The 18,489-nt window shown below is 40.5% G+C and overlaps 1 protein-coding gene across 1 annotated transcript in view; it reads right to left on the bottom strand.

Moving 5' to 3' along the window:
- Window positions 1-18,489, bottom strand: part of slit1a (slit homolog 1a) — an 84,049-nt gene that overhangs the window by 33,865 nt on the left and 31,695 nt on the right. Inside the window, exons 5-8 of the mRNA XM_079249388.1 lie at window positions 3,126-3,197; window positions 2,494-2,565; window positions 1,396-1,467; window positions 498-661 (exon numbers count right to left, since the gene is read on the bottom strand). Of these exons, the coding sequence (XP_079105514.1) occupies window positions 498-661; window positions 1,396-1,467; window positions 2,494-2,565; window positions 3,126-3,197 (380 nt within the window). The remainder of the gene's footprint in view (window positions 1-497; window positions 662-1,395; window positions 1,468-2,493; window positions 2,566-3,125; window positions 3,198-18,489) is intronic.

Genomic DNA, 18,489 nt, shown 5'->3' with positions numbered 1-18,489 from the left:
GTTTTTCCATTGTCCGGATATGATAAACCCAAAGCACGGCATGACACTCCTACATGCACATGCTCTCTCTCTCGTACACACACAATGAAGGAGAGAAATGGTGACTTCAAAGCCACAAAAAAATCACAAATCACAATAATCCATGTGTAAGGCCATAAATAATGACAGAAGAGGAGAGGGCTTCTACTGACAGTAGGGGAACCCTGGGCTCCAGCTGTGTGGGCATTTTCCCTTCACCACTGCCAGCTCAGTGGGATATACCAGCCAAGAGGTTGCCAGGTGGCTGCCAGGTGAATACACAGACACTAAAACACACTGGGAGTTGAGGTGAGTAGATAATATGTACTACATAGCAATGAGGTTGTGTCATAATCCAGCTGGAGTACTCTTTAAAACTTAATTTCACTTTTAAATGATGAAATAAACTATTTTTTATTATGAAATCCAAAAGCTGTAAAAAAAAAAAAAAAAAAAAAAGAAGTGTGAGTATGTCTTACCTGAGCAGCTGAATTCATGTTTCTGGACCTCTGCCACATTCAGTCCTCTGAGCTCAGGTGGGGCGATACACTGGGTAAATAAACCAATGGTAGGCCTCTGTCGGAGCCACTGGGCCAACCAGGCCAGATGACAGTCACAGTTCAGGTTGTTGGAGTGGAGGCGGCTGGTAAATGAGAATAAAATTAAATACTAGTCCACTGAGTGAGCTTTATTTCAGTTCTTCTTCTTTTTACATGTAAAATACAACCAGCAGAAGATGAAAATAGCATGAAGTGTCTGCTCTTTCCTGCAAGTCATCATGTCAAATCCCTGAGGCTAAACACACTAATTGATATGCTGCTTAGACAATAGTGAATGGCACATTCTAAAAAAGAGAACATCTCTATTTTCAGTAACTCCAAACACTACATTCTTAACGCTGTGAAGGTCCAGAATAACTCTTCGTTGTGCGGCGGACCTCTGGCACATGTATGCTTGCAACTTGCAAACCCACGTGCACACACATAGTGTGCTGACAAACAGAGAAGCATTATAATATAACCCCACTGGGATTGAAAAAGGCCAAAATGTGACCATAAGAGCAGTGCAGTCACAAATTACAGTTTCAGGCATAATTGTTTTAATTTGTGCATAATTTCAGTTTTAGCTATCACAACTAAATCTGTGGATATTTAAGGTCTTTCTGGGCTAGTTGTTGTCTTTACATGGCTTGTGGCATTACTAAAGATGCTTCTGTGTTTTGTGGATGTGGCTGCCACCCAGCATTGCCAGGAATGACAGAACCTGTTAACACCCGCTTTGCCTTTCGCCCTGCTTTGTCTGCATGTGGCTTTTTTTTTTTGTCAAGAATGTCTCCACAGAGCTCGAGATTATTGAGGTAGGATATTTGTAACTTACAAAGTTCGTAGTTTGGGCATGTGGTTGAAGCTGGAGACTGGTATAGCGCTGATGTTGTTGTTGTTCAGTGTTCTGAAAAAGAAAAGAGCAAAACAGTCACATTTCCACCATCTCTTTTAAATCAATCCTTTTTCTTTTCTGTTTTGTTTCACTTTGTGGTCCACTGGGAATATAACACCTCATTTCACACAGATGGGAAGCCCTCACACCTCCCACAAATCCAGTCGTGCATGCAAATACGCAGATACACACCGAAGCACACAAGCCTGATTGCAAGTGCGGCTACTTGGACTAGAAATATAAAATACGGACATGCTTTCATCAAACCTGGGGCATCAGCTGCAGCAGGAGACTCAGGTCATTTCAATCAGCCTAATAACCCCGTTACCATTTTTCAACCGTCTCTTGCTTTCAACACAAGCTGTTCACCTCCCCCATCAAACCCACACATATCGACTCCATCTAAACAACCCTCAGTTCCTCCCACATCGTTATTAAAACCTCATCATGATATTAACTCACCCATGTCGTAAAGCAACTTTCTCTCTCCTATGCGTGCATATATATATATATATATATATTGTTCCACCAGCTCTTAAATGTCATTCTGTGGTCTTTTTAACAGCAAAATAACAAGACTAAAGTGCTTTTGTTGTTCAGCTTGCACTGATGACCCATTGTTTCAGGCTTGTCATTATGATTTTTGACACTAGATGATTAATTGGACGTTAAAAAGCTGCGTAGCTTGGTCACCAGGATGGAATGCTAACCTGAATGGGGTTTTTAAACTAGATAATAGAAGGAGCCCCGTTGAAGCGCTGGATGGATTTGGATGGAGGTGGAGTAGTAGGTGGATTAGTAGTGGGGGGTGTTAATGTGATGGAGTGGAACCCTGCTGTCAACTGTGACTTAATGGAGCTTGGTTTCCATGATGCAGGCCCCCTTCATGAGGCCCACAGGGGGTGTTATGGTATAATGTGCAAGGCTTGAGCGATGTGTATTAGTTACAGTTATTAAACAACATCTTAATTTAACTAAGTGCTTTAATGGAATAAAATGGCATTTGACTGGACAAATAGCATTGCTTCAAATACTTACAGAACTTCCAGGCCTCTCAGAGCTCTGAAGGCTCCATCCTCAATGCAGCTGATGTGGTTTTTATCCAGCTGGCTGCAGAGCACACACAAAACACACACACACACACACACACACACACAATCATTGTGTCTCTCTGGAGGGAAGTTGTAATCAGTGATACAGTAAAAAAAAAAAAAAAAAAAAAGTACAGTGATGGACAACTGTAAATCGATATAAGTTTAGTCATCTCAGGTCACATAACCCCACGAGTAGTAAAAGCCGACTTTGGAGATTGCTAATTAATGTGCACTCTCACGTTTTACGGTTCAATAATTACAGAAAAATAACACATTTAATCTCAGAACATTTATCAGTGTACAATTTACTGATACACCGACTGATGCACACTTTAGACTTCGGCTAAAAACTTAGCGCTTTGGAGCTATATTTGATCATTTTTCTGACCCCCCTAAAGAGTCTACTTAAAGAAAAGTGACTATCAACAAGTCTCGTGACTATTTCTGTGCTACTGTAAATGTATCATAAATCTATGTAGGAATATGAAAAGGTGCATAAACCATTTGTAGATAACAAAGGTACTAGCTCCCTGCAGGGCGATGTGCGTCCATCTCTGCCGGACAGGAGATACTCACAGGTTTTTAATGTCTGTTGCTCCTCTGAAAGCCTTTCTGGGGATGGACTGGATAAAGTTTTCACTCAAATCTCTGCAAAGACAATAAAAGGCAAATGTTATACACAGCCTTATGCTGAAACAACCTGGTGTGGTTTGTGTGGTTCAGCAGGGTGTGTGAGAAAGTCCTTTATTTCTTTGGAATCAATATTAACATCTCACAGCCATTTCCGGTGTTTTTAAGCAGGTTTGTCAAACTCCAGAATTTTCACTCTATTTAGTGTCACTCCCTCTTTTAGCACACTCATCGATGCAGAACCGAAAACAAAGTGTCGTTTTTTTTTTTCCTCCTGTGTGTGTGCCAGCACCCTGAGGTGTGGTTCCCACTTGGAAAACTCCACTCACAATTAAGCTGTTATTTAATGGTGGCTGTATTATTCACTGCTCACTCATGCTATAATTTGTTTGCTTCACTTTGACGATGCTGTGGGGAGAGGCTCAGTGCCTGCATACAGAGCAGGGCAGCGGGTCAGGGACCGATGAAGGGTCCTCTGTGATGCGATAGGTTGGATTCATTTGGAGGCTGCGCCACAGAGGCCGTGAACTTTTGATATTAGACTGTGTGTGTCCAGCGTTCAACAATGTGTGCGAATTAAACGTCTGAAAAGTGGATGTGTGTGGAATGCAAGAAAGTGAGAAAACAAAGGGGAGAGGAATCGAGTGAGCGAAACATAAGAAGCTGTAGTTTTAGTTAGCAGAGTGTTTTGTTGGTTGTTTAAATGGTGAGCAAACCAAACACATTAAAGCACTGTCCTCTTCACACAAACAGCCAGAAAAAGCTCCTGCCTGGAAACACAAGATGGAGGTTCTCCCACTTTGCACACATGTAAACAGAACGCTCATGTTTACCCACACTATGGCTAAAGCACAACACCTACATCTAAAGAATTACACAAACCAGCTGTTAATATGACTTTTATCACTTCAACATATTTAATCCTGATGCACACACAGCACATTCACAAAAAGCACACAAGTATTCACAGCAGTGTTCCTGCTTTCCTTGAAACACTGAGCCAGACATTGTTTCTGTGGGATACAAAAGAGGGAGGCCAAACACATCACAGAAGCTGAGTTGTGCAACCCATGTAATGAAAGGATGGTTGTGTATTAACAGCACAGCCCAAATTAAAAGAGCACTGTAAATATACCACAATTAGAAGAGGAATTTTTTTGTTTAATGGGGTTTAATGTTTAATGGAGATCAAGCTGTAGGTGAACAGTCCCCTGAAACTTGTGGGGACATTTTTATGGTCCATGCTCCATAAAAAGACAAACACACATTGGCATGTTAACATACTGTAGAAACTAAGTGTGATCATACCACTGATTGTCTAAGTTCACATGCAACAAAGTAAAGCACACATCTGAAAATGAAACACACACATCACAGATTCGAACATAATTATTCAGTCTGGCGGCGCATTCAGATTTTATTGTGTGACTTTTATTTCCTTTGCAGGTCTGCATTACATCTATTTTTAGTGCGATACATGGCAACAAAGTTAGCGGTTAATTTAGGCAATTACACAACAATAATTTATCTCCTCCGCCAGTGTGTCGTATTTTTCAGGATCATATCACAAACATCAAACCACCCTCATGTCTCCAAACGACTAAGCATGTGAGTCAGAGGAGTTCTCCCTCCAGCTCCTTTGTTCTTCTTTTAGCAAAACAGCCTGATTGCAGAGTTGAAAGCAGAGTCAGTCTGGCACCTGGGCTAACCTTGGTGCAACTTGTCAAAGCAGCTGAAAGCGAGAAGTCTTTTGGTCTGCCTGGCTCTGAACTCTATCTAATCCCTAATTAGTCATCTCTCTTTTCTAACAAACTTTCTCATTAGAATACCAAAGAGCTGTGGTGCAGATATTCCTAATGGCATCTAAATCTCCATCCAGACATATAGGAGAATGTCTTTCTACTTGAACATATGTGTTCACTCGTAGATTACAATAAGGCATTCTGACATATTGCTGTGGTAGGATAGTGTTGTATGACTGCCAGAGGCTATAACAGGAACAAGGCAAGAAAACAAGGGGAGAACAGAGACAAGGAGACAAGACAGGGAGGCTCTAATGGTACGAATACAATGCTAAGTATGTAAGTAGTAAAATGAAAGCTCTGGGGTAAAATCCGCACACTAAAATCCTCATAATCCTGTTAGCACGCTCTAACAGGATTGGCTGGATGATCTATACACTTCCATTTATGGTGCTGTTTGAATGAATTAGGTAGTGAAGCTGCTGGAGGTCAGTTACAAAAAATAAAAAAAACGTAGGTCTGTTCTGGGACAAATTTTTAACAGAAAAAAGAGGCAAAAACCATGACAATCCTAAATGATGCTACTTATAGTTTTTTTTTTTCTCTCCCTTTGCCACTGTCACATCTAACAGAATAATCACAGCGGTCTTGGTTTGGAGTCTGCAATCTATTCTGCGTCCTTCAAGAATTTATCGAAGGCTTCTACTCCTACGGGAGCCAGAGCAAAATTAAATTTAGTAACGCAACATTTCTGCATTTAAGCATTCTTAAAATGGCAAAAGGGACATTTCTGTGGGAGACCACCACGCTGTATTTTACATAGTCTGTGGTTACCCCTTATTGCTATTTTCTAAGCTCAACCCCAACTGTGTTGGCTCAGAGATATTTGACAGTTCAGATTAGTGAGGAAACTGATTTGCAGTGAGGCACTGATGCTTTAAAAAACTGACACGAGTAAATGAGAAGACTCACCACAAATAGGCACACTGGTCACCATGGTCTCTAAAACTTAGTTCTGATAGTAAATCTAACAAAACGGCCCTTCAGCAACTACCACAGCAGTTTATCACTTGTGCAAAAACCCCAAAAGCTGGTTACCAACCAAGCTGGAGAGAACTGGTAAGTAAAAATCTTTTTCCTAAAACTGTCCTGCCTCGAAGTCTGAATCTTGTTCACACTCACTCAAAATGTGAGTCTGCACCACATCAGAAGCAATTAATCCCCGGGCCATCAGATTGGGAATTACTGCAGGAGCCAATGATTCATAAGCAGAGGTCATCTTGCCTGGATGTTGTGGTACCTTGCAGTTCTCACTGCTGCCTAGACTCACTTCATCCACTCATTACCAATCCTGTGAGTCCCAATCCTGGCCTCCATTAATCTCAGAATGCTATAATGATGTTAGACCTGCAAAGTATTCCTTCCCCGTTTCCTGCATAAAGCATGCTTGCCAGTTTTTTTTTTTTTTTTTCATCCAAGGTGTGTGAACCACCGCCTGAGTGAGTGAGAGTAAGTGTGGACATATCAGTGGTTCAAGCAGCCAAGACCTGGTATGGATTTACCTTAATGCACCACATACCTTACAAGCCAGCAGTTAGTTTATTAATATAGCCTGGCTCTCTGCTCACAGTTCATTCCCATTGTTGCCCTAATGAAGAGGTAACACATGTTTTCAGGTGTGTTCTGGCTTTATGAGCTACAGCTCCTGCATGCTCCAATCAGGCCAATAGAATTATTTCATAAAATGTTCTGACAATAAACTTAGTCGCTGTTTACAAGAATCTAAACACAGCCTATATCTGGCATAATTAGAAACGTTATCAGACATAGCTCAAGGCGCCTGGTCAGGAGATTAGCTGCTCACTGAAGGTAATGTCTGGTTCCTGTCTGATTCCCATCATTAACCTCCGATCTGTATCTGACTACATGCAGTAATACTTCACACAAATATCCCACAATTGCCTTCTGTGGTTGCATAATGATAATCGCACCACTCAGAAAAGTAGCGTAAAGGGATTAGCGTAGCATTTTGTGGTTCAGCCACCTGAGGGAAAGACAACCCTTTCCGGTTTAACCTCAAGCTTCGGGCTGCATCAAGTCCAGGGCTGCAGATGAGTAAAATAGAAAGACATTTGTGCACGTCTACATTTAAAACCAAACAACTGACTCTGTCACATTGTTGAGATTTCATAACTTCTTCTTGGATGTCTCCAAAGCTGGCTGACAGTGGTGGTTATATGTGATCATAAATCAGCCGGAGCTTTCTAAAGTTCTGCCATCTTTCATTTTAAATGGTGTTACCAAGAGTGGGGTGGGGGGGGGATGATTCTATTGCATCTCTAATTGAGTAAGTAAAAGTGCGTAAAAGCCTTTCTTTTCTTCACTGTGGCTGTCCGCAGCTACTGTTTCTTCTCTCTGTCTTTGTTTGCGTTTATTTTAGTGAACTAAGTAGTATTAGAAATGTAAATACGGCCTTTTCCCTCTAAGTTCTAAAAGGTGAACTAAGATGGCTTTTGCATGAGCCCAAGGACAGATCTGATTTCAAAAGCAAAGCAAAGGGACCTGCAAGACTGAAAGTGCAGCGTGAAAAAACCTTTAAGAGTCAGTCACATCCCTTTTCTGCTGCTTTGACAGCATTATTCTCTTATTTCATCATTATTTCATCAACTGCCAAAAATCTGTACATGTATCTGTTCAGAGAAAGTTGAGCAAACACTTAAAGATAAAAAGAGTCATTCTCAATCAAACTAAACTCCACTTGAAGCTGCTGAGATTTCATCCGGGTAAACTGCTGATACTGAAAGAGTTTCTAAAGTCGCTGTGTGCATGACTCTGGGTTAGTACATTCATTTCAATGAGGGTTTAAAATAGTGTTTATTTACCTGATTTCACTTGATTCCTAGATAACAAAGTGTTTATTTCAGCCAAATGTTCCTAATTTCTCTTAATTGTATTCTTCTATTTAAAGAAAGTAAAAAAAAAGAAAGAGGTGGAATGTGTCTGATTATTTACTCATTAAGAGGGTTAATGAGGTGTGTAAGAGCTGTTAAAAGAATGGCAGTGTGCTGCCACTAAATGCTAACTACCTTCTTCCTCTCTGCATGGCTTAAAACTCATAAGCAGATACACACATAAACGGTGACGTTTGCAAACCGAGGTCATTTAGACAGAAGTTACTGGACCTGGAAATGATCCAGTAAGCAACGCAAGATACCACTGAGAATTAGTAATGCACTCAAATAAACAAACTATATTAGGATGACTTTAGTTAAAGTCTGTATCTGATCAGTAAAATTGATATTTAAATTAAAATTTTATTGATCTTTTAAAACATGAAGAGGAAGGAAAAATGTTTTCACAAGTAATGCATAATAACTTCTGCATTCCTATCTGGAGGCTAAGTTTAGGTTGATCAATGTTAATTTTATTTTATGTTAAAATAATAATGATAATTAAAAAAAAAAAAAAAAAAAAAGTTCCCTCCTCCCAAAACCCAGTCTTCTCTGATTGGTCTGCTTGTATATGCTACCTAAAAGACCATCATCAGTAGCTCTGTTGATGTCAAAGAACGTTTTTTAATTGGAACAAATAATTAATAAAGAATCGTGGAAAGTGTTTAAATGATTTTCCATAAAAATAAAATCGAAAATACCAACACACACACACACACACACACACACACACACACACACACACACACACACACACACACACACACACACACACACACACACACACACACAAATTCCCCATTACTGGACCATAAAATATATAGATGTTGCTTATTTAATAAGTTGTAATAAGAAATAATAAAGTAAAAAGAAAAAGTTAATGGAGTATTTTTCATTCCATTCATTTAATTTCATACAGAGAGCATCAAACTGAAAACTCCTTGCCTCACCTCAAAACATAAAATACCATCTCCAGAGTTTTGCTTTTGTCCATTCTTGGCTACAATATTAACAAGACAATTCACCATGACGATTATCATTTTCATAAGGATCTGAGGTAAAGATAGGTAAGTTTCTACATTGGTTTTAAACCCACAGATCTTATTAAGTTTTATGCACTGGAAGTTAAACTTGAGTTTTATACAGCAAAGCAGCAAAGAGGAAAAAAAAAAGATTGAGGTGGTAGAATCAGGACATGCGACAAAATATGTCTTCAGCAGTTCTGAAATTCCCACAGAAAAATGTGATTAAAAACAAGAAAACAAAACAAAAAAATGAATTAGAACTGACTACGCTGACAAGCTTCATTTATGTGCAGACATGTCTTAAGTTGAGTTAGAAGACAACAAAGCCGCAGTGTTAGGCAGATTAAAAAAAAAGAAAGGGAATGTGTAAAGAGTGGGCGATAACAGAAAGAGAATGAGGTGAGAAGGCTCGTAGATCGATGCCACAGGGCCTTTGGGCACTTGCCAAAACACAGGCTTGTGTGTTAGTGTGTATTTGTGTGGCCCACAGAGAGTGAATGAGTCTCGGTGTGCAGCCAAGAGTATCCACACCTTCCTTCCTTCTTAGTACCCCCCCGCCCTCAGCCCCCTTTTCCAACCCGTCTCTCTCCTCACCCACACTTATCTCACTTTCTCTCTAAAATAAATGATGAAAGTGCCTCCCAGCTGTGTCTCCCCTCACCTGCTCTCCTGTCTACTCTAAATGTTTTGCACCTCGATATGGCAGTTAGTGGGATCTCTACAAGAGAGCCAGACACCACCGCTTTGACCCCGATTATCACCATAATCAGGAGGTCAAAACACAGTCATGAACTGTAAAACACACCATCCCTGTTGATGCAAATGATCATGCAAGGATACATGTGTGGAAGGTGTTTCTCTGGTCCATTTGGGGTAGAGATGAGTTGAGGAGGAGAGAGCTGATGCATGAGGAAGAAGAAACTGCTGCCTTCTCGAAGGAAGCCAAAAGTGTGTTTTGCACACACACACACACTCACACACACAATCAAAACCCAGGAGAGAACGTTTCTTTTTTCAGACCTCTCTCTTATCTTGGACTAAATATAGGCTCCACAAAGTGTCAGAATGAAAAACAAACACCGGACTAATACAGAATTCAGCATAATTCCTCTGTTGTTTTTGCTTTCGTTTGAAAACTCGTGTCAACACCAGTCTGCCATTACCAGAGACAGCTAATGATTGAGTAGAGCTGCATGTCAGCACATCAGATGTCACTCTGTGTTCCTTTTTATGGCTGTCAACGAATAAGTCATCAAGCAGCGTTATCTTCTCTCCATCAGACCTCACACACTGCTATAGCAGATTGCTCACCTTTACATCCCCCTGCCTTACACTCTTACACAAGCTGGAGGAAAAAGGAGACCTTGTGGACACATCTCAAGAGGGCTTGTGATTTATTTCATTGCTGAAAAATATGGCCAACATATCACCCTCTGTCTCCTCATTTCTCTTACTCTCATAATACACACATACGCACCCACAAACTGCCTGTTTTTCGATGGGACCTAAAGGGGATTTCATGGATGGACTCCACTCTAATCATCAACAGTCCCAAACCAACGAGAAACACAGAGCAGAACCAGACTGGAACACTCAACAACCACAAAGAGAAAACACAATGTCAGTGGAACTTATCGAGTCCACATGAGGACTGACAGACACGCACACACAGTCGCATACTGAGAATCAAGACAGAGCTAGTTTAGCTGCTGCCTGCATCTCTTCTTTCACTGTAAATGATTCATGATGTCTGTGTATCTTTGTAGGGCTTAAAAGTCCCACATGAGCACATGCATTTGGCTGCGCGCTCTGCCGCCACCCGTGAAGCAAATCTATACTTTCTCCAAGCTCCCGGTACACTCTAATTTCCTCCTACCATTATGTCTACTTGTGTTTCTGAGTGTGTCCGGGCCTTTCATCGGCCGTCAAGCTTAGCGATGGAGCCTGGCTGAGCTGCATCGATCATGACAAATGCTTAGAGGCACTATCAACAGATGTCAGAGTGTATGATAACCCTGAGTTTGCGCATGGAAGCAGCCAAGCCCTGTCCATCCATCATGCTGTCCACCTTCTGGACAATAGTAGAGAAGTATGACAAGAAAAGAAAGAAAATACCTCTATCCAGGACCATTATCACTGTCATTATCTATCCCTACATTAGCCAGCAGGCTCCTTCCATCCAGAGAAAAAATGATCTCCATCTCTGAGACCAGCCTGGAAATCATTTGGTCAGTTTGGACTACTATGTCACGCAGAACGAGGGCAGGAGTAAAAATGGAGGGAAGCAGCCATTTAGAAAGACAACAGTGTAAATTGGGTTGGCTAATCTCACACACACACAAGCTCACATACACTGTGTGGTCTTATTAAACTGCTTAAAGATGCCGTCTTTGTAAATGGCCAGCTACCTAGAAGGTGGAAAACCGATCCTGAAGATCAAATGATGGCTTTTCCTGGAAACGCTGGTCTGAGGTCAGTGTTATTGAGCCACTGTGATGACAGATCCACCACACCTAACCACAGGCAGCTGATTGCAGATCAGACAACCGCCACGGACACACATTCAGGAGCTATTTCTATCAACACCAAAAAAACGAACGCTTGAAGACACTTAATTGACTCCATGCAAAGATGCGAAGCCGGGATCCGACGAATGCTGACCAAAATGAACCCCTGCATCGATCATCTTCTGGTTTCCACTGCTTTCGTTTGTGGAACTTGTACGCTGCCTGCTCAATTCTCCAGAGTGACTGAAATCGAGAGTGAAACCAGACATTAGTTTAAGCGTTCGCAGTCACCACCACACATGGAAAGCATTAGGAGAGGAGAGAGGAGAAGGACAGAGGAAGGTGAGCAGAGCAGCAACCTTCATGTTGTGTCTGTTCTCCTTCAAAAATCCCTTGCAGTCTAAACGTACACACCCAGAGGAAGTCAAGGACTCATGATCAAAACACAAACGCTTTGGAAAGAAAAACTCATAAATTACCTTTCAAGTTATCGTGTTGAATATGCTATTACCTTTCTAAACTATTAACCAGTTTGTGGTCAGTCTGAACCACAAAGACGCGCAAAATACGGTCATAATGCTCTAACTGGGAGAGACAAGGTGGAGAAATCACTCTTCCTTTGGTTGCCTGCTGCCTCCTGCTCACCATGATGCATTGTGCAGGCTGACACCTAGCCAACAATTCCCCCCAAGCATTCATCACCTTATCTCGAACAGAACACACTCGCATGCGGGGAAAACATTGCCTTCAAGACATGCATACATACATACATATATGATACTTTTATTTCTACACAGACGTCCCCGCTTGAGACGGAAAGATAACAGTACCATGCAGAGTAAAAGAGAGACCACGCTGTCATCTAACAGTGTAATAAAAAAAAAAACAACAACAACAGAACAGCTAAAAGCAAAACAAGAAAAGCTGCACATTCAAAGGCGGGACGTTCCTTCACCGTTTCAATATTACCAGAATTTCATCTGTTTTCTCGCTTTGTTACAGTGTGAATGTCTCATCAATCTTGTTTCTAGGAAGAAATATTTATATCTTTTAATTTAATTTGTGATAAAACAGAACAGTCTGACTTGGGAGAAATTTAATTTTTTTCCCCAAAGGAAGCTAAAGATGAGTTTTCATACTCACAACTTAATCAGTTACCTCCCATCCAGTTGTGACCACGGTTGCAAAGGTATATTATACTATACTGTACTATACTATACTATACTATACTATACTATACTATACTATACTATACTATTCCATTCCATAACATACCATGCCATGCCATGCCATACTATACTATACTATACTATACTATACTATTCTATTCCATACCATACCATACACCATACTACATTATACTACACTATACTATACTATACTGTACCGTACTACACCATACTATACTATACTATACTATACTATACTATACTATACTAATCTATTCTATACCATACTATACTATACTATACTATACTATACTATACTATACTATACTAGTCTAAGGAATTAGGGATTTAATTCACTGAAGAAAAAAAGAAATAGTCTGACATTGGCAGAAAGGTCAAAAGGTTCCTTTAAAGCTTGGTTTGTGTTTCTGAAAAGAATTTCTTTTACTACCTTCTTCCAAATAAGTAATCTCCCTCAGCACGGGAAGTTTGTGGAAGAAGAAGCAGAGACTGCACAAGCTTGCAACCGACTGCAACGCAGCATCTCTGGTTTGTTATTTTGTTAAATGAGTCTGCGATGCCATCATAAAATGACTAGGATTATATTAATTGTGTGCAGTGAATGAATAAAATCAAAACAAAACAAAAAATGACAATATTCAGGTGAGAATTAAAGAGATTTGTTATTCATCCTGTGTGCTCAGGAGTATTCAGGCTTTGTGACTATTTGCTGAACCAGACTGCACTGTTTGTTCCAGACAGCCTTTTACATAAGTAAAGAGGTAAAGGTAAACCACTGGTCAGCCGGCGCCCAGTGTCTATGTGGGTGTGTGAAGGGATTTGAGGAGGCAGCATTTCCTTTGACAGGTGTGTGTGTGTGTGTGTGTGTGTGTATGCATATGAATAAATGACTGCAGGTCTTTGGAAACGTAAGGATCTTTCATAAAAATTACATGAGGCTTTCAGAAGAGGTACACTCACAAACCAATAAAAACATAGTTTCTTTTCAAGAACTTCTCTTGAATAGTTGTCTTATCTTTGAAATATTCATCACTGACTTTTTTTTTTTTTTTTTTTTTGTGATTTTGTCAAAATTAGACGTTGCCTGTGTAAATACTGACATGCAAATGTTTGGGCATCTTCTAAATGTCCCTTTGCGTGTACTAAGCTGATATTCTAAAGGTCTGAAGCTAAAGGGATACTGTGCAGGTTTTGGCCATTAGGATATCTAACCTGCACCCACAGGCCACATGACACTGTCACAAAATTAAACAGTAAAAACACTCAAACAAAGCAAAAACTGCCTCAAAACCATGATTATAAATGATAGTTTTGAGTATTAAACGAAGCAGTAACTGTGGTACAACTTCTGTCAATAACTTATTGTTATGGAAACATCAGGATAAGCTGAACAGTACAGTAATACCACTTCCTATTAAACAGCATATGAAGACCATAAAACCAAACCAGGACAGTCACTGATTGTTCGGTTACTCCTTTGATATTTACATGAATTAAGGGAAATGCATTTATGTCTGGTTTCTGAACAGGGTAGCCTCCTCGGAGCGCCAACATGCATCAAGCACTGTATATTAGCCCCAATAATCATCATTTTTTTACTCACATTAGGCTAATATTGCAGTCAAAAGTTGCACAGTGTCCTTTTGAAGACGACCTCTCTTCAACAGTTAATGCAAAATTAGTGCATCAATTTTAGTGTAGTAACAAAAACAAACATCATGCATGATTATGAGCATCTTTTGATATTTGAAATCTCAGGTAACTTCTTTTAAAAGGGTTCGGCCTTTATCTATTCTATTCTATTAATCTATACTATTCCAATCTATTCCAATGATCAGATCAGTCTCCACTTTCCACGATCAGCCGCACCGTGTTGCCCTGCCAACTGAGGAAGGAAGAACAAACAGATAACTCCAGGCTTTAAAGTTATTTTTGGAACTTTTCTTCTTTCATAAATTGAACTGGTGAATGTTTCCTCCCTCAATAACATGATTATCCGTGAGCTTCTCCTTTCCAGCTCTTTTTTCAACTTTCTTAGGTTCTCTTCATTTATCTGCTGTCCTCCCTCTTCCAGCTCACCAGCCCACCTTTGATGAGGTGACTTAAGCAGCTGCACCTGTCACGGCCATGTCGACCTGTGGGAAGTGTAGTTTAAGGCCCGGCCACCATTTTATGCTTTGGAAGCTGCTGGACTGGAATGTAATGGCCATCTACTACATGACCTCTGATGAGGTCACATTATAAAAGAACAAACAGCTACATACAGAAAGGGAGGTGTTAGCTAATGCTGACAACACTGTTTGCCGAAGCTTTCACGTCAGGATTTTTACAGATGTTGCCATTTTCAAACAGTAAAAGTCCAATTTCATAGAAATAAATCTTTCAAATAATGAGGAAAAGTAACTTCAATTTGCTGAAATAGGTTTGTCTTTCAGCGGAGTACTTACTCTGTTCCAGAAAGACTGACCAAGGACCCCAACTTTTTGCATGCCATTTATTATGTGACATTTTTGAGGCTTTTAATTGGTGTGGCAACGACAATTTGAAAAGGATAAAACAGGGAATGAAAGTTCAATGAGCATTAATCAAAGCCTCCAGGCTTTCAGTTTCTTGCTGTTCTCCATTAACTTCACTTTATAGAGAGAAATTCTTTCTGCCGAAAAACATTAAAGATCAAATTTCATGCAGAAAGCACTCAGCCAAAACCCACCTCTTCTAAATGTCTGTGTGCCATCCCTGTCCAAGATGAAGGTGGAAGGGCAGAAAACTGCAGAGGTGCTGGTTGCTAGGAGACAAAAAGGTAGCTGGAACTGTGACTAAGCTCAAAGGGAAGTATGCATCTGCAAAGATCCACATCTGCTGTGTTTTTAGCAGGCGTTGGCATAGAATGGTGGAGGAAAGACAGGACAATGGGAATGGTCCCAGCTGTGCTGCTGTGGGTGGGTGGGAGTCACCAGGAAAAAAGGAGCTTAACAAAGGACAGCAGTGACTTCTCTGGGTGTTTATGTTGCTCTCATACTGACAGCCCGCATACAGTGATGGCCAACAGAGTAAATTAAACAAACTTTGCAACCTCACCATAATGACAAAAACAGTGTTTTCTTTTCAAGAATTTAAATGAGCTACAATTAGCAAAAATACATTTATAGAAATATTCAGCATCGTTTGTATGTTGTTTTCTTTGTTACCATTTTCATGACTAAAAATTGTTTCAGTAAAAAAGTTGTTGATTAAACTTTCTCTGCATGACACAAACTCTCACAGAGTCCACTTCTAGCATGCCTTCTTGATTCATTTGGCATTTTGTGGTATTACCCTCCGGCAGTCCTTCAAATATTTTAGAAGCATCACATTTGGCCTTGAGGTGTATTCATTAATGAGTGACCGGCCCTAGAGCTGCAGATGGGATTTGCAATGCTCGAGAAATGAGAAAAGAACATGCTTTCAGGAATAATGAACGCTAGCACTTTCTCATCATAAAAATCTATATGACTGAAAGACAGTTTTTGTCCCTTTAAAAACAACAACAAAAATAACATTGTCTAAAACAGTAGAGGTTTATGCACATCTATCATAATTTACAAGAATTAGCATAAAGACTGATTTACTCCCAAGGCTGAGGATTGTCTGCTAGAGTAATGAATACACGCCGGCACCGTTAGCATACTGTCGCTGGCCAGATGAGGCCAATAGCTTCAGATAAATGACTAAAACAATGACAGCGCTGATGGATAAGTGGGAAAACAGAGACTTTGTGTTCCACATGTGTGAACACTAAATCAAGTCCATTTGCTGAAGTTGAACTTACAAGCCACTGTGCCTGCTTGTATAATCACGTCTCGCAGCATGATCTCTGTATGACCATGCTAGCAACCTCATTGCCTTAAGTTCTGCATGGATGCAGATGCATAGTCTGGGCCTGAGAACATGCATACTTGCGGCTGTGTGTGCGTGTACGTGCATGTAGAGTGGAGTTTGTGTGTCACAAAGTCAGCTTGGCACTCACTAAAGGACCGACTGCCAGAGCAGGGGGCATGAAATTAAAACTCACCACCCAGGAAAGAAAGAGAGAGGAAAAGTGAGAGGGAGGAGGTTGATGATGAGGAGGAGGAGAAGCGGTGAGGCAGAGGAGAAACAAAGGATAATAAAGAGGCGAGGCAGGACACAAAAGGCAATATAAAAATCACACAAGTCAAACAGGAAACAAAAGAAATTTGCAACAGCGGGGTGGAAATGTGCTCTGCATTAATGATGTCTGCCGCGACCCTCCTGTACCATATCAGCGGCACGGACATAAAAGAATGAGAGAAATAAAACCTGACAAAAAGAAAATGTTTCAGCAATGGAAAAAAACCACAAGAGAGACCATGAGAAAATATGCTGCTGACCCTCAGAACTTCCATCATCCTATGTGTGGACTTGTCGTGTCGCCAGACATACATTTGGTTTCTGTTTCCTGCCATGGCAGCATCACCATGCTGCTAAAAATCGAATTAAAACAGTGCCCGTGCACAAATGTTTCTATGTAGGCGTATTTTCTACCATTTTTAACTCTCACCTTTGGAAAGAACAGGAGGCCCAAAGAGACTGTGATGGATATGCCAGACATGGAGTGTGTACGCATGAGTAACATCTGTATGTTTACCTGACAATGCTACATCCTGTGGCTGAACTTTCCTATTTATTTAATTTGGGGCATTTTTTTTCCTGCTCTGTGTGAGCTGCTCTTCCTCCAACTAAACAGGTGTTTACAGAGAAAACACTACATGCATGCATACATGGTACATTTCAGACACAAACGGCTGGGAACAACCGGGTGATGTCCTCACCCCGCAGTTCCTATCTCGCTCCAGCCATGACCTTTTACCCCAGCTCTGTGAGTCAGGCTGGGAGGGCCCTGAGCGTGACCGATCCATTAGACTCCTCTGACAAGGATGAGGATGACATTTGAACCCTCAGAGGCAGGGGAGGACACAGATCACAAACAGAAGGACAGTTATTTAAAAAAGCTGTAAGGAAAAGATGCTCCCTAAATTTTAAGTCAGTCATAAAAGACTGAAAAAAAAAACAAAAACTCTGTGCTGCCTTCCTGTTTAAGTTTAAGCTGGAAAACCAGTTGGATCAGGATATAAATGAACTAAACAAATAGCAGAATTTCTTTTTGCTTGTATTTAAAGAAGATAAAAATCTAAAAATATTTTCAAACAAGAAAAAAAAGGGGATTCAAGCCATTTTCAGCTGAAAACTATTTTAGGTTTATTGTAAAGGTCAAGTCAGCTAAAAACAGTAAAAACAAAAACTAAATTCTGTTGCTTGGAATAGATTTTTGTCTATATAAGTAGCATTGTAATTTTCATTTTGCTTAGTTCAAGCAAGTTTGGCAAATTTATAAATAAAAGCAATCCTTCCTTAATAAGTCAGATAAGATTTAGAAGTGATAATAACAGCAGCGAGATGTTGCTCCTTGCTGAAAAGAGAGACCTTGGCAGGAAATGAAGGAAGGATGTTGGGGGGGTGGGGGGTGTTTAAGGATGAGCGAATGAGAGTGAAAACCTTGTTTGGAATGCTTTTGTCTGCAAGGGCTAATATTTGTTCTTGGATTTAGCTTTTTCCCTCGTATTTGCTGTTGACAGAAAGGAATGAAAAGGCGGACAGCCAGCAGGTTACCTAGGAGCAAGACTTTTGCAAGTGTGTGCATGTAGTCAGCGGGATGGTGAGCAGAGGCAACGTATCAAGTGTAAGAATCGTATTTTCTGTTCTGACGTTCACTTGATGAACATGTTTGGAACCAGAAACCGCAGCGTGTGTGGGAGATATTAGAGAAGACGGAGAAACGGATGGAGACATTCAAATTTCTCGCACATGGTGCCAAGATCTTCTCCACCTCCGTGCACT

The sequence above is a fragment of the Telmatherina bonti genome, assembly GCF_933228915.1.
Source record: "Telmatherina bonti genome assembly, chromosome: 11".
Classification (NCBI taxonomy): domain Eukaryota; kingdom Metazoa; phylum Chordata; class Actinopteri; order Atheriniformes; family Telmatherinidae; genus Telmatherina; species Telmatherina bonti.
This window is presented reverse-complemented; position numbering and strand designations above follow the sequence as displayed.